Raw genomic sequence first — 22,210 nt, 5'->3', positions numbered from 1 at the left:
ACTAGGGAAGTCTATGCAGCAATTAGAAGCACAAGAAATACAGCCGCAGGGGCGGACAAAATTACTAACGCACTCATCCATAACCTAAGCGACGGAACGATTGAAGAGCTGGCCGAATACTTTAATAAGCTATGGGAATCAGAGACTGTTCCAAATGAGTGGAAGCACGAGGAAATAGTAATGATTCCCAAACCAGGTAAACCACTGCAGATAGAAAACCTCAGGCCGATATCTTTAACCTCGTGCCTGGGGAAATTATATGAAAGAATTATAACCAGACGGATGCAAGATTACATGGAGGAAAACGAGCTATACCCCCATAGCATGTTTGGATTTAGGGCTAAACTGTCCACGCAAGACGTCCTGCTGCAGATCAAGGACGAAACATTAACCAACGTACCCAGATGCGGCGAATGCATAATCATGGCCCGAGACATAAAGGGAGCTTTTGATAACGTTAGCCTCGAAGCCATACTAACAAGCCTACATGATTTGAACTGCGGCAAAAGAATCTATGGATACACGAGAGCTTTCCTCACATATAGAACGGCTACAAAGGGCTTAGGGAAATCAGGTCCAAGAGCTTTCAAACACCCAATAAGGGAACGCCGCAAGGGTCAGTGATTTCACTCCTACTCTTTAACAAAGCAATGGTTAAGCTGGCTAGAAAGCTAGAAACCATACAAGGCATAAGGCATACAATGTACGCGGACAACATCACTGTGTGGGTCACGAGGGCAGACTCAGCGAAAAGGAAGCGAAACTGCAGGCTGCCGCAACGTGCGAGGAAATTATGTTAGAGACAGGGGGCTTGGCTTGCTCAACGGAAAAATCAGAACTACTAAGGTTCTGGCGAGGTAAACTCAACCGATCCGTACCGGAAACAAAAGAACTAAAACGAAATGTTTATCTAGAAGGGAAACTCATACTGGAAAGAACAATCATCAGAATATTAGGGATGTGGATTCAATCCAACCAAAGGTGTCACAGGCGCTCAGACTAATACAGAACTCGGCGACACAGGTCGCCCGCATGATAACCAGGGTCTCTAGGAAAACACACGGCATGCGGGAGAGCGACACGCTTAAGCTTGTAAAGAGCCTAGTGGTTAGCCGAATTACATACAGCATACCGTACTACAACTGCAACAAAGCAGAAATAAAGCTAGTGGACACGATACTTAGGAGAGCTTAAAAAACAGCGCTACACCTACCGCAAACGTCGACGGAGAAGCTAATGGCTCTAGGTCTGCATAACACCTTTGAGGAGCTAAGGGAGGGCCAACTCATAGCTCAGCTCCAGAGGCTAAAAAAGAACAAAACAGGGACAGAGCTGCTCAAAAGATGCGGCTACGAGGGTGCACTGTCAGAGATAAAAAGATCAAAACGAATACCCGATGAACTGCGGCAAACAATTAGGGTAGCACCAATTCCCAAAAATATAGATCCGAACCTGCACAAAGGGCGACGGGAGGCTAGGGCACAGTATGTGCAACAGAACCTAGCCAACAAAGAAAACATTACGTACACGGATGCATACAGAAGAACTAGACAACACAACAGAAATAGAGCGGTTGCAACGGCAATTAATCATGAGCTCAAAGAAATAGCCAGCGCAACTATCTGGGATGGCACGATTGAGGAGGCCGAAGAGGCTGCCATTGGCCTAGCGGCGGCAGAGGGCTACCGTGCTCAAAAGGTTTCTAATAATTCTAAGACTCGCAAACAGCGTGCAGAAACATGAATGGCGAAATAGGGGGGGGGGGGGTAACGCTCCACATCCTAAAGACAGCCAAATTACCGCCGAAGGAAAAACAATTGCACATAATGTGGGTACCGGGACACACAGGAATCGCGGGGAATGCCGAGGCGGACGAGAGCTAACAAACCGAGCCTCCAACCAAACCAGCCTCGAGCAGCCCAATGCGGAACCAGTGCGCTTAGGATACTCTGAAATTCTGAATTACTATAAGGGGGTCAGGATTAGATATCCCCACCTCAACAATCTCCAGCAGCAGGAAGCGGTCTATTGGAGACCGCTACAAATGGGAACTTTCCCGAATCTGAACATGCTAAGATCCACCCCGGGCTATAGAGCAGCAAATGCCCGTGGTGCGAGGACAAAGCCACGTTGATTCATACAGTGTGGCATGAAAAGAGAACAAATGCGGCTGCAATAAACAAAATCCCGAGTGCAGAGCAGTGGGAGAGGATGCTTTGCAGAGAGGATTCGGAGGTCCAGGCGGGACTGGTCCGGAAAGCCTACCTGGCGACAAGGCTCAGTGGGGCCCTGAACTAGGGGCTCCAACTCTGCCACAAGTACCTTAGACCACATCAAAAGATGTGGAGTGGCTCGACACTGAGACCCACCCATATATTTCCAAGAATAAAGTTACTACTGCTTCAGCTGAAAGCACTGTACAGGTGGGCAGCCAAATAATTGCAGTCTGTGCACTTCTCACGACATTAAATCTGCGCTTAGTTTTGTTTGCAAACATTTACAGAACATCAACCATGCATTAGTTTTCTTTCGCTGATTAAGTGCAGCATGAACAGACATTTTTTTTTTCTGAACAAATTTTATTGTGAACAGTTCATTGAGATTGAGCACAGGAAGTGTAGAAGCACTTTGTGCATCACAATCGGAACACTGCACACAACCAAGGCACACCAAAATTACAATAAGCAATTACAGATTAACAGCTCAAGAGCAGAGCCATGGCCTGGTTAAATTGAGTCCCAAAGGAATGCCTGTTTTGAACCAGGGAAATGCGGAATCTGAAAATGCTTCAGCTCCAGTGGCAGCAGGGTGAGCAATGATCACAAAAACGATGCCAACTGACTGTGCTGGTGCGTTTACAGAAATGGGCAATATAATGGCAACAATGCCTGAACATAAGCTGTCAGTACCAAGACAGACCAGTGTTCAGTCGCTCACATCTCAGCATGTGTGCTTTCGCTTTCTTCAAAGCCAATTCATATTCTGCAATGGCCTGCCTCCTAAAACAGTTAAAATTTCACTACTACGTAGCATTGTACACAGTGGAACAATAGACAGCCAGCAAAAAAAAAACAAGAGCCATTTAGCTACACACATGAGAATGCTAAAACAAATAAATAGAAAGGAGGATGGGGAAGAGGAGATAGACTACACTATAGGTGGTGATGTACAGATATCACCAACCACAATGGCCCCTCCTAACTTACTATTGTATCAAGTGGCCAAGCACAAATGATGGGTTGCAATGCAACAAGAGTGCTCAAATAAAGAACATTTTCTTCTCCATTATCTCTGTTATCTTCACAGCATCATCAAGGATGCACGTTGGTAGCATACCCGAGTTGTTAGAGCTACTTCCCGATTCTGAGGAATCTGTGCGAGCATCCACGTAGCACTTTGCTCGTTTGGTTGCATGGTGGGCATAGTACACTGGCGTAGGGATGGACACTGAACGGGAACACCGTGCATATGTGTGGCAAAGGCCATACGTCAGCCTCTGCAGAGTGTCTGCTTTGAAGTCATTGTCATCCCAGAGCACATAGTAGTGGGCAGGGCGGCTGGTGCCCTGGATGCCAAAGTGCGAGCAAAGGAAAAAGTCGAAGTCAACAGGATGTGTGACAGTGGTGTCCACGACAGTGCCTGGAGGCACATTTCCTGCGTTGCCACAACCGTCTCGGCTATTCTGTGGCATAAAACGAGTCTGATGCCTCTTCTGCACAGTGAGGAATGTGATGCCAGGTTCATAACCAGGCTCTACGTCACGGCATGCTGCTCGCAAGGCTCCAAGTTCAAACTGCTGAACTTGGCTGAACTGACCCTCACTAACTCCATCCCGATAGAAGATTATAGTGTGCGGTTTAACCCCGTTATTGGCTCTGTAGAAACCGAGGAGCAGTTCCTTTGCAATAGCCCTCATGTCCTCAATTATTTCAATGCGTGCTTTTGCAACAGCGTTCTGCTTTTGTATGCGAAAAGCTGCAATATAGCGGAATGCACAGCGGTCCACACTTGCAACAACAGCTGCAATAGAAGGTTTGTTCATCTCTGTCGGAGCTGGGTGGGTGACGTCGGCACCCATTACCATGACAGGTTTCTCGAAAACCACAGTCTTGACGCTTTGTGGAATAGTGCTGTTGGTGCCACCCAGTTTTGCATTCACCTTCTGCAGGATGTTGACTATTGTTGCTGGATTGCAGCGCCTGTTTATGCTGTAGTCTGTTACGCACTGTGTCACAATGCCAAGCTCCGTTTCAGCAACATTCTTTAGTGGGCTGTAAAAAGGGGAGTTTTTGCCACTGCCGGCGAGGACAACAAACACCATCTGAAGGTCTTTTAACCCTGCTCTCTCCTCAGTGAGCAGTCTTTTGGGATCATCAGTAGGCCTGCAGTTTCTTATTTTTGCAGGTTCTTCCACAATCATACCCAGCTGATTTCCGTACTGCCTCAGGGAAGCTACGAAATTTTTGATGGCAGACTGTTCGCAGTAGCGTGGGTTGCTAGTGTTCAGAATTGTCCAGCATTTTAAATTTGCAGGTCTGTAGAACTTCTTGTTCTGAAGCTCCCAGGCACCATTTCTGGGAATAGCCTGCTGGTCATTCTGGTAGATAACATGAGGAGCAGGCAGCACTCTAGCAGACAGCCCAACTGGTTTGTCGCTGATGCGGATGCCAAAGTGATCCAGATACGGCTTATTTGAAGCGATGCAACCTCTCAGATCATGTTCAATCTTTTTGAACCTCTCAACTGGGCGCAAAGCTGCGTGCTTTATGACAGAACTTGTCTGGTTCTCATCCAGCTTGCGTTTGCAGTGCTGGCCTTCAATGACTTCGCAGACCTCTACAGGTATGTAGTTTCTTTTCGTGCCCACTTCAATGCAAGGGAAGTTTGGATACCGTAGTGGCCTGTATGTGGTGGCAAAGTATTGGGCAACTGATCGGGGAGGATCTCCAAATTTTAGCTCCGATGCCGATGCTAGAGTAACCTTCTCAATGGTTACTTTGCGGCGGTATGGCAGATGAGTCACATGCACCTTCAATTTTTTTAGCTTTTTGTTCAGCTTGACAATCTGAGACTTATCCAGTGCTCGCACTTGTGAAATGTCCAAGTTGCCTCTACGATCACCAAGAATTTTGCTTATAAGATCTATCAGTGGTCCAGGCTCAAAGAAGGCAGTCACCATTGTGTTCACATTGACAAAAGGCTTCCATTGCCCAGGACGCAAACTAGTCTGGAAACCATGCCACAGCTCAAGACCTCCTCCCAGGTTAATAACGCCACCTTCCGGTCGCTTAAAAAGTGACCTGCCCACAACTGCAAGTTGTGCTGATGGACCGTAACGTAGAACAATTTCTAGAGCTTGCACCACTGCTTTTGGAACTTCTGGATTTTTCACTTGGCGGTTGTAAAGCTGCTTCATTAGGCTTAGGTCCAGCTCTGCAGCAAACTGTATAGCTACCTGAAATTGATCAGGCTCTCTACCGTCTTCTTTCAGAGAGACGCGGAAGGACTGCTTTTGGAAGCCGAGAGGATACTTTGTGTACATGTTTTTCTGGCCATCGAAAACTGGTAAGTTTCCATTGAGCTGCTGGCGATGCTCCTTCACAAGCAGCCTAAAGACTAGACGTTTGCAATCCTTCGACACCACAGGCTGCACACCTCCTTGTCTGCGGATGCTGCCTATTTCTACATCATAGTGGTACATCTTCCCGTCAGGCAGCTCCAACGCAAAATGGTTAGCGACCACTTCAATGGGTTTCCCGTCTCTGCCATAGTCAGGGCGACGAGGGAATGGTGCATTGTGGACAGCCTGTTCAAGGCGCAGGCCAGAAAATGTCAGCGCATCTGCAGCAGTGCCACCAGCAGGTTTGTTCCTAGCTCTCTCCTGTGCCACGTTTGGAGGGGTAGGAGGAGGTGTGTCCAAAGCCGAACATCCTGAAAAGAAAGTTCAGGAAAGATCAAAACAAGGAAAGCTTAAGAAGCATGAAGCATAACTATGGCTGTTGCATCCATACCACATGACGTCGACTTCGTATAATTGTTTCAAACAGTAATGGAATGGTAAGGTTGATGACAGGTTCACCCAAAACGAACATTAGTGTAAAACCTTATTAACATGTTTTTAAAAAAATTAAGAAGAAACTCCATATTCGAGAAAATGCATGATCAAAACCGCAGGAATTACAGAAATTAATCTGCTGTATGGAGTACAAAATTTTTTTTATAATTTCACTTCCTAAAAATGTCAGCATTTCTGGCACCAGGTCTGAAGGAGCTTTACCCGCTCAACAGCTTTGGCCACTAGTACTTAGGCTCCACGAAGAAGGCGGTGCACTCCTCTTCATGTTGTGTCCCCACAAGAATGCCCCCTCAAGTACCGTGAATTGCAACTTCCCGTTTTGCGTCTTGCCACATTTTCGTCCCGCGACTCATTAGGACTTCGAGAAGAATGACATTTGACAGTATGATATGCTGCTCATAGGGCGAATTGCTTTTGCTGTATCTGTGCCTAAAAAGTAGAGCACTCTGAAAATTATGGCTAGAAGTCCCGAACACCGATCGCTTCAGTTTTGACAGTGGCTCAGTGCTACCACTTTGCGTTATACCACTCTGTCGCTGTCTGAACACTCACTGAGGCTTTGATAAGAACAAATGATATGTTGAGGGGTACTATGAATTCACGGACGCACAACTTCCGCAGCCTCCGTAGTGTCACCTTCTATGATAAACAGTATAGTGCATGAGCACCAAGTTGCACTTGGCCTAATCAAGCTAAATAGTCTTGTTCTTCACCCCCTTGCACCACTGCACTGTAGAGAAGTCACTATGGTGGGTGGCTGCCCGCTGTGTTTCGGTTTATGTCGCATGCCCCCATATTCGGCCCACTTGTATGTTTGCAGTGTTACCTGAGAACATAACTGGAAGAAAAATAGTGCAATTCATTCACTTTTACTGCCCGTGATTTCCAGCCTTTGAACTGAGGAAGTATCACTGAGGTACTGGATATATATATAAAAAAAACTCTTTCCTCATTACTTAGCATACAGCGAGGCACAGTGAACATTCTTACAGGCTGGGAGTGGCAATGGAAATTATGGAGCACAGGAAGTGACTGGCAATGCACCTGGTTGTACCTTGGTTGCAACACATGCGAAACCATCATATGACCACCCATTGCCACTGTGAAAACTTGTGAAAAGTAAGGAACAGTGGATTCCATAATGCTTTCGGAACTCTGCTACGGATTCGGCTGCCACAGATGCCATGTGCTGTTGAGCCCCATTACAAGAACACTGCTATAACTGAAAGTCCGGGATAAGAATTTTTTAGCACACTTGGTTGGCCGTTCTATCTCTTGACAGAAATTGGACAATGACATTATCCTTGAAATCTGATCAATCTCGCATCTAATAGATGTGCTACTCGTGACAAAAGTTTCTGGGACGCGAGTTATAGGAAAAACATTTATTGCAGCTCCACCTCACCACCCAGTCGCCCGATATTGTATGAAGGCATTAAAGGCCTAAATGCTCCTTCTCTTCACAATATCAGGCGACTGGGTAGCGAGGTGGAGCTGCAATAAATGTTTTTCCTATAACTCGTGTCCCGGAAACTTTTGTCCCGAGTAAGTACATAAACAGAGTAATGCGGTAGTAACCGCTGCACTTCTTGAGAGCTCAGTATTCTGCGGTACTCTTTTCCTGCAAAAGACTATCTGTTCTGCACACGTGCCTTGCCAACATTCCCGAGATGAATGCCTAGGTAATAGAAATGCGCCAAAAGCCCTGCAGCGCCGGCGCTGCTTCATTGCCTCCCCATTTGCCGTTTCACCCTTGAAGGCAGCTTTCTGTCCCCATATCAAAATTCCTCAGAAGCTTCGTGACCAGTACAAAAGATTGACTGCTTCTGTTGAAGAGTCAGTCTAATGAATTTGGCCAACCATTCAGTTTGCAATCAAAACATCACCTAAAGTATCTAATCTTCAGAAGGACCAAATCTAATTTATGGCCGCTGACAAGCAGAATTAGCACTTCCGCAGGTATCTAATCAACAATGCCTGGCAAGCCATATCCTTTTTGCATGCAGTCTTTATGCCCTTCGTCATGTTTGCCCCCATGTACAACTTTACATGTACTACAGACTATCCTTGCACCAATGGCTGTTGTATAAATGCAACACAACACTGTGAAACTCTCGTGGAGGAGGGAACTACCAAGGGGCCTCCGATTTAGTGCCTGCGAAATAATCCTCAACTGTGACTTTGATCGCATTCACGAAAGTGAGCCAGCAAAAAAAAAAAAAAAAAAACCTTTCATAGTATGCCCTGATTTGGTGCTCAGAAACAATGAAACATTTTAAAGCATTTTTTTTAGTACAGGAACACTGCGGCATATTTTTTTTGGATGGGCGATGGGCACCATCAAACCCCAGCGCTGTAGACCGGATAGTCATTGCCAGGCAATAATGCGACGAGTACTATACGAGAGAACTAATCAATGAGCAGCCCTAGCATCTAGTAGCATTGCTCCTGAACTGGTTTGGTTTGATTTATGGGGGCTTAACGTCCCGAAGTGACTCAGGCTATGAGACTCCGTAGTGAAGGGCTCTGGAAATTTCGACCACGTGGGGTTCTTTAACGTGCACTGACATCGCACAGCACACGGGCCTCTAGAATTTCGCCTCCAGCAAAATTCGACCGCCGCGGCCGGGATCGAACCCGCGTCTTTCGGGCCAGCAGCCGAGCGCCGTAACCACTCAGCCACCGCGGCGGCCCGTCAAGAAATGAATGCACTCAAAGGTACTTACGTGCAGGAGGGGGTGTCCGCTCAATTTCGGGCGTTTGCTGCTGTGCCTGGCGCTGCTGCTGAGGTTGCTGCTGCACCTGGCTCTGCTGCTGAGGTTGCTGCAGCGCCTGGCTCTGCTGCGGCCTATTTGCTTGAGAACGTGGTGGGCCTTTCCCTTGGTTATTGCGATCTCTGCCTCTTCCTCGGCCCCTCCCTTTCCCTGAAGGCCCGGGTGCTTGCATTTCTCAGCTATAAAGAGCACGACCAACACAAACAAAATGTGTGTTACCGACATATAAAACTGCCTAGCAGACTACAGCAGTGCATGAAAAGGACTGTTAGACGAAATGAGTCTTCATTAAATGCATCACTTACAACCTTTTCAGTAATGGGAATGACAGCATTCAGCAGCAGACTTCACTGCAGCCTAAGAGCCTACCTGGAATGTTTCCACTGTGTTTAGCAGAAGTTGTGCTGAGAAATACTGCAAAAGTAGGAACCCAGTGAGCATCAACTAAAGCAGAAAAATGTGTTCCCATCCATTACTCGCAGAAGTTCTTGAACTCGATCGTGGTTGTTTTCCCGCATCTATTACTCCTCTTCACCTTCCCAATATTTCAAGCTTCCCTGGTGTCACTGATGTCATATCCACCTACATACGTGACCATGTGTCAAGTGTAGTTACATGCGGCCATGCTAACAGTTCACATAGCTTTAAACTTCTGCTGCTCCACTTATTGTTACTGCAAAAGCAGTGTTACTTTAACTGCTCCAGAAATCTGGCGGCTGCCTGCTGCCAAAGAGCAGTCTTCACCTTCCAGGCCCATTGTAACCATCCCACCCACCAAACTACCCTCTCCAAAAGCACCACCTACCAACAGTCCATCTATTCCATTCTACACAAGGCCTCCACCGTGCAGCGGAATGAGAAGGCGACCGCGAAATCAATTCAAAGACTGGAAAGGCCAGCTGCCTTCCAGGGGCACCATCCTTCAGCTGCCTCCCACCCAACCCCCGTAACTAGGAGGCAGCTCACCCGCCTACTGCCTGCCACCTTCACATTCCAGAAAAATTCTGTTGCTTGTGAAGCTTCCGCTTGAAGGAGTATAGACACCTAATTTTGGCGACATGTTTTCTCTACAATGGTGTGGAAGATACTACTATGCATGAATCACCATGTGGTGTTCACCTGAGACCGCTAAATAATTTATGATCATATTTTTCTGTCATTCTGTTTCGGTTTTGGTTTCAACAGCTGAACGATTGCTGTGACGCCAAAGTGTGGTTATATGTCACGTGAGGCATGGGAAAACTGCGATATAATTGCTGTCTCATCGTTTCAATTCATTACAGTGCTGAGGCCAGCCTTCCTGAAGAGGCTGAATGACGAGTGCAGAAACAGCGATTATATTGCAGTTTCTCCATGCCCCATGTGACATAACCACACTTTGACGTCACAGCCATCCTTCGGCTGTTGAAAATGAAACCGAAACAGCACGAGAAAGAAATTGTATTATAAATTATTAGAAACTAAAGCAGTCACAGGAGAATGCCACATGGTAATACATGTACAATAATGCCATACGCATCATCACAAAGATGAAAACAAGCACCCAAAAGTTAGGTGTATACTCCTTCAAAAGCAGCAGGTTAGAAGCATCAAAGTAATCGTCGAGGCTAAATCCAACTGCTTGAGCAGAGTTGTTGCATCAGGTGTTTGATCATCCAGCTTATTTTGAACGAAAGCAAATACTTTTCTGCCTAAATAGTATATCCAGGCCTTAGGAAAGCCAAATGGCTAGTTTTGCAATGCAAAACACCAATTTTTTACAAGCACGTACAAAATTTCATACAGTCTCAGTGATGGGAAACTGACATCAAAATACCAGAACTTCATGCTAGGGGTTGTGGAATCGCCTTCCATTTCAACAATTCGTATGACTAGAAATCTCGAGAAAAAAAAATCAATGGTGGCAAAATGTGTCTGCACGAAAATGATGGCAAACATGCTGCTAAGTTCACTGCTACGAGAAATATTTACAGAGTTCGTTAGTTGGCATAAAAAGCATGCTATACGAGACAAAAAGGATGCTAAATTTGCCTGAAACCAGAAAGCACTTGTAGGTGTAGCAAACTTAGAGTTCACAATGTACACCATGTCTGTAGCACTTCTGTAAGGGTGTAAGGCAGCATTGGTATTCTGTATTCAGTTGAGTTGGACAGTTGCTATGAGCTCTGCAGTATGGACTGCAAAGTAGGTAAAAATCTGGCGTGCAAACCCAAGAAAGCATTAAATGCATTGAATAGCGTGAATACCTCACAAGCACATGCGATGCAAATTTGGGGAACTCTTAGGTAGAGAGCTGCTGGGAAAAAGAAAAATGAACAGCATGCGATTAAAAAAAATTACGCAGTGAGTAACATCATACTCATGATTTCCATTGTTTAAAGCCTATAACACGGTACCTGACATCAGCATCAACCATCCATCATGCGCCTGCCCATGCACACTTCCCCAATACCTCCCACCTTGTTCTTTTGTTAAAATCAAGTTGTTCCTCCTCTTTCCCCTCAACCTCCTGCAAGAGATGGGGCGGGGCGCGAGGCACTATGCTTTTGATGCACGCACATTAAGAAATATGGTGGTAAGCTAATATGACTGAAAAAGAGAAGTGCACTCCCCAGTAATGGCTGCACCCAACATTTTTGTGGCATGCTTGGAGATGTGTGCCTCTCTAAGAGACTTCCAAGTTGTGCTCAAAATGCAGCTCAAGGAAGTAGACAAAACTGGGCAGAAAAACTCCCGAGGCTCATAAAGAACAGGACAGACTGGAACGAGCAATCGGGAAAAAAGTAGTGACAATAGCGAAAAGCTGGGAATTGGATAAATGCAAAGGTGCGACACAAAAATGCTTAAAGCTGCAAGGGTGAAGCTTTTCTGAAAAGCACAGTGAATGGGACAGGGTGCCACAGAAGAAACAAGGAAGGAAGTAGGAGCAGATATTGTTTGGGGAGTGGCATATGCAAGAAGAACAAGAAAGCTTTTTAATTCTGCCCCTTTGGGATACAACCAGCCAGGTTCCTCAAGCTTTTCTTTCCTGCTTGTGCATTTATCAAGGCTGCCTTTGGGTAATATTTGCTGCATTCAAGGCAAGGTCCCGCACACAGCATCACTAACATACCTTAGTTACAGGGCTAGAAAAAGAATGAACAAGTGCCCTGCGTACACATCACTCACTAACAAAGAGCAGAATGGGTAAGAAAAAAACTGAAGAAAATTGCCCGGCCCTCAATCACTAACAGCAGGCCGAAAAAGGTACAAAAGTTGAATGGGACTGCATTGTGCTTATGAAACCTTTGATCCTTTTTATAGCGGTGATTTATGGCAAGCCACAGTCTGCATCGGAAGACAAACCCGAGCCACTGGCCGAGACTCCTGCTGGTCGTTCGGACTGCATTTCGACACAGCGCTGGCACAATTTCTCCAAGTCTGATCTATCAGTAACAACACAAAGCAAGTTCTGTGCAACATATTAACGTTCCTCCTCCTTTCGCCCCACGTTTGTTCAGAAATCGGCATAATGCGCTTGCAAGTCGATAACTTGTCTCTATCTAAGGGTCTGAAAGCTGCTGCAAGTATGAGCTCAATGCAACGAAGTCATGAAGCAGGCCAGTGAAATTGGCCTACAAATTAACGGCTGTAGTAAGGTACTAAAGAAGCAATCACATTTTAATGAGCAAACTTACAACACACCAAGTTAGCATTTATACAGTAGCTGTCAGGCATAAATCCATGTGCTAGGGTGTGCAGAAGTACAGTCGAGCCCACTTACAATGGCTGCAGTTAACGAACATGCCCTTATTATGAACTAGGGCGGAGCTACAGTCAAAGCATGCGCTAGGGCATGTTTAGATTCCACAAATTCTGGCAGCAGCGTAACTGTTAGAATAAACAAAGAGGTGCTGTACACTTGGCCCCACAGTCAAAAACCTTCAGAGCTTCCAATATGCACAGAGATGGAATAGTGTCTTTGGCTCCCCATGACACCCTAACCCGAAATGTATGTGGAGATCAAAAAACCCAAATAAAAGGAGAGACATTGCTGACAAAATGGCAGTTTTACTAAATGCCGCCGTCAAAAACTCGTGACTTAAAAGCGACACCAGCACTGGTGAAAGACTGGGCAAGCATTTGCATTAACATCCTACTGTGCGCCAGGAGGAACAGCAGTGACCAGCAGTGGATCTTTGTCATCAGCATGACTCACGCACTGTGGTGCCTTGGAAGCTGCGTTTTCGTACCCTACAGGCCGAACACAAAGGCCTGGATAACAAGTGGCCTTTCGTTTTCATGCAACAAGGGTGCGACCAGGTATAAGTTCCAATGGCATGATGGGTACAGTGTGCGCAATCTGATCGAGAAGCGGATTGTTGAATTTGATCATGACATGGCAAAAGACAAGAGCCCCAACTGGCACGCGATAACTTTGCAACACACTATGTACTGCCTTCTCTGGCTGTGGTCTCGCCACCAAATGCGAAGTGCAAGATCCAGCCACCAGACATGGGTGTCATTCACGCGCTCAAGATATCCTGTTATCGGTGCATCAGCCAGCTCAAGCTGATACACACACCAGATGGCGATGTTCCAGTTTGGATATCTCTGTTCGCTGCTGCAGAAATGATTGAGGCCAAGGGGATGGGACTGACTGCTGAGCGCATCAGCAATTGCTTCCGTAAAGCATACTTTAAAGGGACTATGCAACGAATAAAATGTCACTTGTAAATGTTTTCAATGCTTAGAAATGATGCTAAGAAGCATTCACACCAAGTATGAGTCTTCAGAACTGAGCCGGCAATTTATTATGAACTTTTAAAAACCGTGTTTTTCAAAATTCGCGGGCCGATTGGTGTGCTCGTAGTGACCGATTTTGGAACTACAATCGTGAAACAAAGATGTCATACTACCCATGACGTCGCCAGGCCACCACACGCTCTCATTCGCTGGAGCCATGGCAGCCACGACGTCACGGGCACACTTCCGGTAGTCATGAAAATCGTCTGCTCGTGCCGCTGCGCGACCCTCTCGGGCAATCGCAAGCCAGGGCATTGCCTTCGCACATATGGTTTCAATTTTCCTCTGCCGCCTCCTTCTGTCGGGAGTTCCGGAGCCACTCGCACGGCTCTTCGTGCGCACGCATAGGGCTCGATGCCCATCGCAGCCGTAAAAGCGAGCAGTTGCACCTCGAGGTCCGGGTTTATTACTGCTAATTACCACACATGACAAGCAAAGAAACCCGACGCGCGCCGCAATCCAGGAAGGTGAAGAGACTGGAGAGATGCCGCCACGCCACCGACGCTACTGCTGGGGGGCTAGGAGCGGCAACTGGAAGTTGCAAAATAAACGTCAGCGGATGACGTATTCATGGGCGGGGCCCAGTCCCAGAGCCGTTTATTTTTTTTCTGGTGCTCCTCGTGTAAGAGTTGAGGGGGGAGAGGAGCGCAAGTTTTAATCGTCTATATCTTCGCTGTTATTGATGCTAGCTAAAAAATTCTTGCACTGGGGTGATGAGTGATCGAATGCCTATCTCTCGTCTGCTTTACGTGATCTCAATTAATTTATTGTATAGTTCCTTTAAGGGCCAAGGAACAACTGAGAACAGTGTTGAACATCGGCATGAAGATGCATGTAGATTTGTAGTAACGCGGTGTTGTGCACAGATAGCCGGACATGATTTCACCCGAGATGGCTTCGTTGCTACAGATTATGATGCGGGCATCACAATGTCGTATGCTGACAAGGCCATTGTACACGAAGTATGCATGCTGCCTGACTGCAGAGAATCTCACGACGATGACGAGAAGGATGCATATGCCACTAGTTGCCGCAAGCGCTTTTACCATGATTAGTTGGATCCTGTTCTTTAAGCAACATAATTGTAGGCACTTGGGGCTTCAGCGACGAACAAAATATGACCGCTCTTGAAGGTTTCGAAAGCGCCATCATAGTCTTCTCTGAAGGAGACTTACACGACGAACTTTTTAAACAAATAAATGCCGGTTTCGTTGGATTTTATTTCTGGCTGTAAATGATAAGTCCACATAATACGAACCTCACATACAACAAATGCAATCCATGCGACCTTCAGGTTTGTTATAATTGGGTTCGATTGTAGTTCTTTGCATGAAGGCAGAAACATGATGGATTTTTATGGCGCAGGGGCATCTGTGACCAAAGAGTGCCGCCATGGTACAAGGTATTTTCTTGTACTCAGGGTGGGGTCAAAGACCAATTTCCTAAGCACTTCATCCTAAATAGGCCGAGCACCAGACCAGAGGAAAGCTTGTACTGATTGTATCACCGGCAGGCACCCAGTGGCACTGGGGATCAAACCCCGCACCTCCCACATGCGAGGTGGATGCCCGGAACACTAGGCCACCGCTGCGGTCGAAGGCCGAAACAGGGCAATGAACCCAGAAAGGCAAAAAAAAAAAAAAAAGAAGCCATAACGACAATTGATTAACAACAACTTCTGCATAGCCACAACATTAATGCCAAATGTACTGCAGAGTACATCACACTAGGAGGAGCTACCATTTCTGACACTGGTTGTGGAATTTGGATCACGTGTGCAATGATGCGATTAACTGAAGTCACTTTGGAGCAGCTTTTGGAGCAACCGAAACTCCTTTGGCGCAGATATATACTGTATATTCCAGTGTATCAGTCAAGAGTTTTTTTTAGATTTTTCGTCGGCGCAACTTGCAAAGGGCGAAAAATGACGCGCCACATGCACCATCTTTTGCCGTTTTTAGGAACTGCTTAAAAAGAAAATCGATGAGTAAAAAGGAAAAAGAATCGAGTTATTGGCTTTAGCGCAGAGCGATCCGCGGGGACCCAACTACGCCTGCGCAGCGGCAGCTATGTAAGCTATGCGCTTCTCAGGGTCAACTGCACAATACGTTCACCGCGGATGTGGTTCATGGCAGTGGCACGCGGACTGCGTTACGACAGAACTATTTTTAAAATGTTATCCACGGCTACAATCGGCATGAACGCGCGTCGCCGCATCCAGCCGTCATATTCTTGCAAGTTTCGATTTCAGCATCGCATCCGTACAGCTTTGCGCGCGTTGTGCCCTCTTACCCAAAATGACGCCTCCTGCGAGACGAAGCAGCTACTATGCGAAATTGAAGTTGCATGCCGTTGAATATGCGCCGGAGAACATGAACCGCGCGGCAGGGAGGCAGTCCAACGTCAGCTAACTAAAATTATCCGGGAATATGCGCTTCTTTTTGATAGAGCAACGAAGCGAACCGTAAAACAGACGCTCACTGAGATCTTGGTGGTAGAGGGCTATTTCTCCACTTTGGCCGATGAAGGACGCAGCGGTCAACAGAGGCACCATTTGTAAATGTTTGTGCCATGCGCATTTCCGACGTGCCCTTCCCGCCAAGGGATGTCCAGATTAAATCCCTGCGTACTGCAGGTCTATTTCGCTTCTGTTTTCATTAGTTGGGGTGAAACACACTCGGCCAGCATGATGCCTGCCCTCATATACACTGAGGTCCAATTCAAGGATTCTCAGAAAAGTTGCATTTTCCGCCAGTGCTGCCTAACGCAGAGGTATAGGACAATACGCGGCGCCCGAGAATTTTTTTTCGCAGGGAAATACGCAGTTTTGACGCAGGCTTGGCGCAAATTACTCTTGATTTGTCGTAATGAAGCAGCACGAAGCAGGCTTCGACTGTTGGCACAGTTTGACGCAACTGGCGCAGCAATCACATCGCTGTATCATGCATTTTGGCCATTTAATCTTGTCTCGACCTTGCCTTATTTGATGCGCGCTAGGGCAAAAATTTTGCCACTGGCTTGGACAGATGCTCACAAAATGCATTTCAGATGCTTTGGATGCAAAAAAGTTCACATAACTTGTAGGGTGCCTCTGAACACACACACAATCATGAAAAGGGGGTGGTGCAATGTTTTTTTTTTTGTGCAATGGTTTTTGGCAAGGCTCCAAAGTAAAATCAAGTGATAACAAACACCCCGTTAAAAAAAAAAAAAACCTCCGTTGCAGCTGTAAATTCCTTGCTCGAAATGCAGACATTTTGCACTCGGTGGGTGTTAGGGCTGGCCTCAGTTTGAGGCCACTCTGAAAAGCTTTATCAGACTATAGATGGAAAATACAGAATTTTTCAATCACCACGCCACCTGAAAGTAATGTAGCAAACTGCAAAACTATGCCATTAAATTGATGTTGAACAGGTCTGTTTTGCCATCACATCCAAGAACGACACTAATATGTCAAAGCTAGCTTAAATATGGTGCTATACTGATTTTATTTCCTTGACACTAAATGTATGCATTCGACCCTGCCATTGCCTTTTCAGAGGGAAGAAAGCATTGGATAACCAAGCGCTCAAAGTACTGGCCACCTGTTGTGAGGTTGTCCACTGGTAAAAAAAAATTTCCTTTCTGCAAAATACCACTGCATGAGGTTGGAACAGCATGAGGTTGGAAAATGCCGACCCGCGCCCACTCCGTTCTTTTTTTTACCCCACTCTCCATTAGGTAAAAAATGAAGGATAATAAAGAGCACTGTGCAACCGCAGCAATGTTATTGTTTTTACACATGCATTCGCAAGATGAGACTCGGTGGCTTGATTGGAACAGATCCATACTTGTTTGGTTTAATGTCCCAAAGCGACTCGGGCTATGAGGGACGCCGCAGTGAAGGGCTCCGGAAATTTCGACCACCTGGGGTTCTTTAACGTGCACTGACATCGCACAGTACACGGGCCTCTAGAATTTCGCCTCCATCGAAATACGACTGCCGCGGCCGGGATCGAAAGATCCATACTGTTTACAGACGGGTAACATTGCACCAGCATTGCACTATGAGCAGCATGACTCAAACATGGCAACAGCTGGCTGGGCCAAGACTAGACTGCACAATTTATTCGCAAAGATGCGTCTAATTACCGTACAAGCAAATTTCAAGCTGTCAATAAAAAAAAAAAATTGCAAACACCCACGCTAAACCAATCTCCTAAAACGGTAGTCAAAGTGAGCCACATCCGTGCACATTAAACGAAATATTTACGGATAAATGCTAGTCCTGTAATGATGGCTTATCAAGGATTCGGTGCAGTACGCAGCAGGCATGACGCACACTACGTTTCTGCCAGCTGTGCAGATGTATAGTTCGGGAATGCCACTGACATTCTCGTATTGCGCTCGCTGCAGAGGGGACCTGCGCAGCTGCTTTTAACAAGCCGACAAACGCACAACAATGCGCTCCCTACAGGGCACAAACCGTCGGAATACGATATCAAGCCGCAAGTTTACTCGCTGAAACAAACACGGACCTTGACATGCAAAGACATGACTAACCGCCTACATAGACAATTCGCTGGCACAGGTAATCTAAAGTCCGCGTTCAGTTGCTACTCGGTCAAAACGCACACTCGAAGACACGCCACCGTAGCCTGCAACGGCGGCCACCGCAAGACGCGTTGTCAAACGTCAATGCTTAACTGACCTATGCCTAACTTTCTCCGACCTTAAACCATGGCTGGCTCCAAAAATACGCTCGGGTGCTTCGGCCGGAAGCTACTATCCGGAGTGACTTTACGGTCACTCCGGGGGCCTGTCTGCACAAAATGCGAATGACATGAGCCTGTAACTTACCACTGCGCACTCGGGTGGATGTCTCAAAAGGTTCAGTTCACGGGAATCCCCGTCTTCGGCCGTCAGCTACTACCGACTTTCCGCTTACTCCGTACTCACTAAGCGATTGCCTGCCTGCATAAATAGTGAATGACATGCGCCTATAACTTACCACTGCGAACTCGGTGATGCCTCAAAAGGCTCAGCTCACAAGAATACCCCGTCAACTGCAACCTGCAACTGCACGCTTCCGCTGCGCGGTTCCACCAGCCGGCAAATGCCGGAAAGGTGCCAGGCCGCTTCCTTTTTCTACGACAACGCCGCTAGCGCCGCCTGTGTGTGTGTGCGTGCACGCTTTTTTTTTCTGCTTTATTTCCAGTTTCTTCTCTCTCTCTCTGTCTCTCTCTCGCAGTCCAGTTTTTTTTTTATCTTCTGCTAGGTGGTTTTAAATGACTAAACGTGCGGTCGAGCCAGCAGTGGACGATACAGCCGCTTAATGATTTAATGATTTGTCATGCTGGTTAATCTTATTTGACTCGAACCTCACCTGTATCATTTTTTATAAAAAAAATGGATAACGCACTTGCAAATCTATTGGCGAATCTTTCCACTGGGATTTTCTGCTCGCTTCAAATCAAAGTTTTGCTCATGCTTTGTCTCCTCCTATTTCTCTTAGACTTAGTGTCGCCATCTATGATGCTCACGGCAAATAAATTCGAATCTGCGGCGCGAAATTCAAGTTCTCAAGCAAAGGATCCGCACTAAATTTTCCTATTAGGCCTGTTTTCACCTGTAGAGTGAAAAATTAAACGAAATAGTTGTTTACCTGTTGGCAAGCGGAAAACCTAAGAAATAAAGCATATGTGTTTCAGCGGCGTAGCCAGAAATTTTGCTCGGGGGCGGGGGGGGGGGGGGGGGTGCAGCGCGGCCTCCTCATAGAATTTGTGAATCAACTTTGCCATTGACAATGCCATTGTGTATTATATAATTCTGCGCACTGTTTAGACAAGTGAAATATGTATTTTTAAAATAAAAGAATGCATTCAGTATATCATAAAAATCATGGCGGACATGACTACAAAACGTAAAACTGGGCAGGGGACAAGACACATAAGAGAAGCAAACAGGACGAGCTCGTCCTGTTTTCTTCTCACCTGTTTGTTGTCCCCTGCTCAGTTTTATGTCTTGTAATCATGCCATGCCAACTATCCCCTTATCGTTCACCCGTGGAAGACATAACTGATACCAATGCATGCATGTTTTTGCGTATTGAGTAAAGAAAATATCACACGAAGTCTAGATCTACATCGGTCCGGGACCAGCAAAGCAGTGCATGCAGCTGATGTGAAAAACGTAAAGGCCATGAAATTCATTCATTCATTCATTCATTTTTTATTTGTTCTTCACAACATGACGTACACATTGTGAAAGGGGCCAAGAAGAAAAGCCGTTCCTTTACGGCTTGAAAAAAAAAAAAAAAATCTTGGTCCCCCCTGGCATTGACGGCAACGAAGCAACACAATCCAGAAACAAATGTACAGAAAAAAATATACAGAAATATACAGAGACAAACAAAATTATAACTTGGCATTTTTATGAAAGGTATGGTATTTTTGTACATATGCAACGGCCAGAGAAAAATCGCACTGACGCTGTCCTTCATTCCAGTGTACTGCGCAGCAGCAGCTGTCAGCGGTCATGTATTGCGAGTAACTGCACCGAAATTTTAGTCGCAACAGCGAGCCATTGGTAGGCCCTTGAAAGTTTGTGCTAGGATGGGGCGTCTTGCGTTACATGACTCCAGGTGCATGGGAGTTGCCACGAAATCCAACCCGAGTTAGCAATGTTCGCGCCAAAATGTCTTTTCTAGTCTGAAAAAGATACTGTAGGTGGAAAACTCCAGAATGACTTCTGGCGCCGGTGGTTGTTTTGGTCAGCGGTGCGTGACAGTTCGAAAAAATTTCACGGGGGGGGGGGGGGGGGGGGGCAAGCCCCATTCCCCCCCCCCCCCCCGGGTCCAGATACGCCCCTGATGTGTATGTAACGTAGCAGCTAAGTCCGAATTCGTAAAGTAGATATCGGTGGATGCTAGGAAGGGTGATTGCTTTCCTGGAGCGTTCCGCACAGCTGTATCTTATCTCTGTAGTATATATCACCCTGACCGGCCGGCCTACCTCTAAAGCTGCGCAGATGTGAGACATCAGTTGGTTTCGTTCATCTGTACGGATGATATCTGATTTCGGGGCATCAGCACAGCAGACTTCTTGATCTCCCACTGTCGCTCAGGCTTGGGCAGTATCTAAGATATTATATTTCGATATATCTTGTGTACAGGTCTTACGTACGCTTTGCCAATAATGAGATGAGTATCGGTATCTAAAATAACATTTTTTAGTGTATCATGTATTTTATCTGTGCTCGATACTAAAAAAAAAGTGTGCCGAAAATTTTGAGGCTGCTGCTCTTCAAACTTTGGGCCGGCGGGGGCCGCTTAGCAAGTAGCACACTGAAAAAAAAGGAATAATTAGGAAGAGACGATGTCAGCGCCGTTGGCCCGGTCAGTCGTCTTTCTTCCTGCGTTTGCTGTTTGGCAGGCAGATGACGTGTACCTTGCGTTTCTGCTCACTCGGTGACAGAAGTTACCAGACAGGCTCACCGCTGTGGTATATATAAACGACACCCCTAGCTTCACGGCTATTTCAAGTTGAGTTCGTTGCCAATGAAAATAGAAGACTTTCGCATTCATGTTCTCGAGCTTAAATAAAATTTCTTAGGCCGCCGCGGTGGCCCAGTGGTTATGGCGCTCGGCTGCTGACCCGAAAGACGCGGGTTCGATCCCGGCCGCGGCGGACGAATTTCGATGCAGGCGAACTTCTAGAGGCCCGTGTACTGTGCGATGTCAGTGAACGTTACAGAACCACAGGTGGTCGAAATTACGGGAGCCCTCCACTACGGCGTCCTTCATAGCCTGAGCCGCTTTGGGACGATACCCTCCCGGGTTAGCGCGGGTAGCATCAGCTGACGCATTCCTTTCATTTGGAGGAAAAACGCTACAACACGCCGTATAGTTCTGAAGACGCGCTAGTTTAACTTACGTTTACTTAATTATACCTCGAGGATCCTCGAGTCGAGGTGGCTATACTTCATTCCTTCAGCGGCCTGGGGCCCTTTTTGCATATCACATCGCAGACACGGACACTGTTCTGTATTTTGTTTATTTGTTGATTTTATTATTTTAAATTTTTGTTTCCCGCAAGACCTCCATCTAAAATCGAACGAACGTTTAAAACCATGATGTAATGAAGGACGGAGACTGCGACGATGAAATTGTATTGTTTCGAAATCTAACACAACTGAAAAAGTTGGAATGTTCGCTGCCAGCGAAGACTGCAGCAGTTTTGTAAATAATCACCTGACTTGTACTGCATTGTACTCACACACCTCTGAAGGCAATAAAGAAAAAAAAGTTGCTAAGTGCTCGAAGGGTAGCGCTCCTGGCTCACGACTGGACGGGAAGCGGTTTTGCTTTTCAGGCAGCTGCTTTTCCTTCTTCAGGAACACTACGTAATGGTAGTGGAAGGTCATGTGACCTTGTGGTGTCGTCATAACCTGCCCACTGGACTGCAAACAAGCTGACTGTCGTGGCCGGTGGAAGTTAAATTAATCATTGGTTGCGGGAGATTGCTCGGGAGGTGCAACTTGGGTTGCACAAGCCCCATCGGTGGCAGGACCTGTCATCGCAGGGCACTGGCACATC

General features: G+C 46.5%; 1 protein-coding gene and 1 long non-coding RNA gene across 3 annotated transcripts in view; one reads left to right on the top strand and one right to left on the bottom strand.

The window, feature by feature from the left end:
* Nucleotides 1-22,210, top strand: part of LOC144098493 (uncharacterized) — a 69,228-nt gene that overhangs the window by 33,863 nt on the left and 13,155 nt on the right. The window contains exon 2 of the long non-coding RNA XR_013307188.1: nt 17,175-17,240. This is a non-coding gene — a long non-coding RNA (uncharacterized LOC144098493). The remainder of the gene's footprint in view (nt 1-17,174; nt 17,241-22,210) is intronic.
* Nucleotides 2,559-18,759, bottom strand: LOC144098492 (protein argonaute-2-like). 2 transcript variants are annotated; one of them, XM_077631180.1, is made up of 3 exons: nt 18,626-18,759; nt 8,803-9,029; nt 2,559-5,931 (listed from the first exon to the last, which is right to left on the bottom strand). In XM_077631180.1, exons 2-3 carry the CDS (start codon nt 9,020-9,022, stop codon nt 3,260-3,262), a joined length of 2,892 nt encoding a protein of 963 aa, XP_077487306.1. In that variant the 5' UTR covers nt 9,023-9,029; nt 18,626-18,759; the 3' UTR covers nt 2,559-3,259. The 2 variants fall into 2 exon arrangements, with proteins under 2 accessions (XP_077487306.1, XP_077487307.1); XM_077631181.1 differs by having other exon boundaries at nt 18,475-18,730.

The sequence above is a fragment of the Amblyomma americanum genome, chromosome 7, assembly GCF_052857255.1.
Source record: "Amblyomma americanum isolate KBUSLIRL-KWMA chromosome 7, ASM5285725v1, whole genome shotgun sequence".
In the NCBI taxonomy this organism is placed as follows: Eukaryota; Metazoa; Arthropoda; class Arachnida; order Ixodida; family Ixodidae; genus Amblyomma; species Amblyomma americanum.
Note: the sequence above shows the minus strand (reverse complement) of the source record. Positions and strands in the feature narration are given on the sequence as shown.

Excerpts from the sequence above, each read along its gene's own strand:
- LOC144098492 (XM_077631180.1), bottom strand. The coding sequence starts at position 9,022 with ATGCAAGCACCCGGGCCTTCAGGGAAAGGGAGGGGCCGAGGAAGAGGC. Across the intron at positions 5,932-8,802 it reads GCGGACACCCCCTCCTGCAC|GATGTTCGGCTTTGGACACA; the intron begins GTAAGTACCTTT and ends CTTTCTTTTCAG.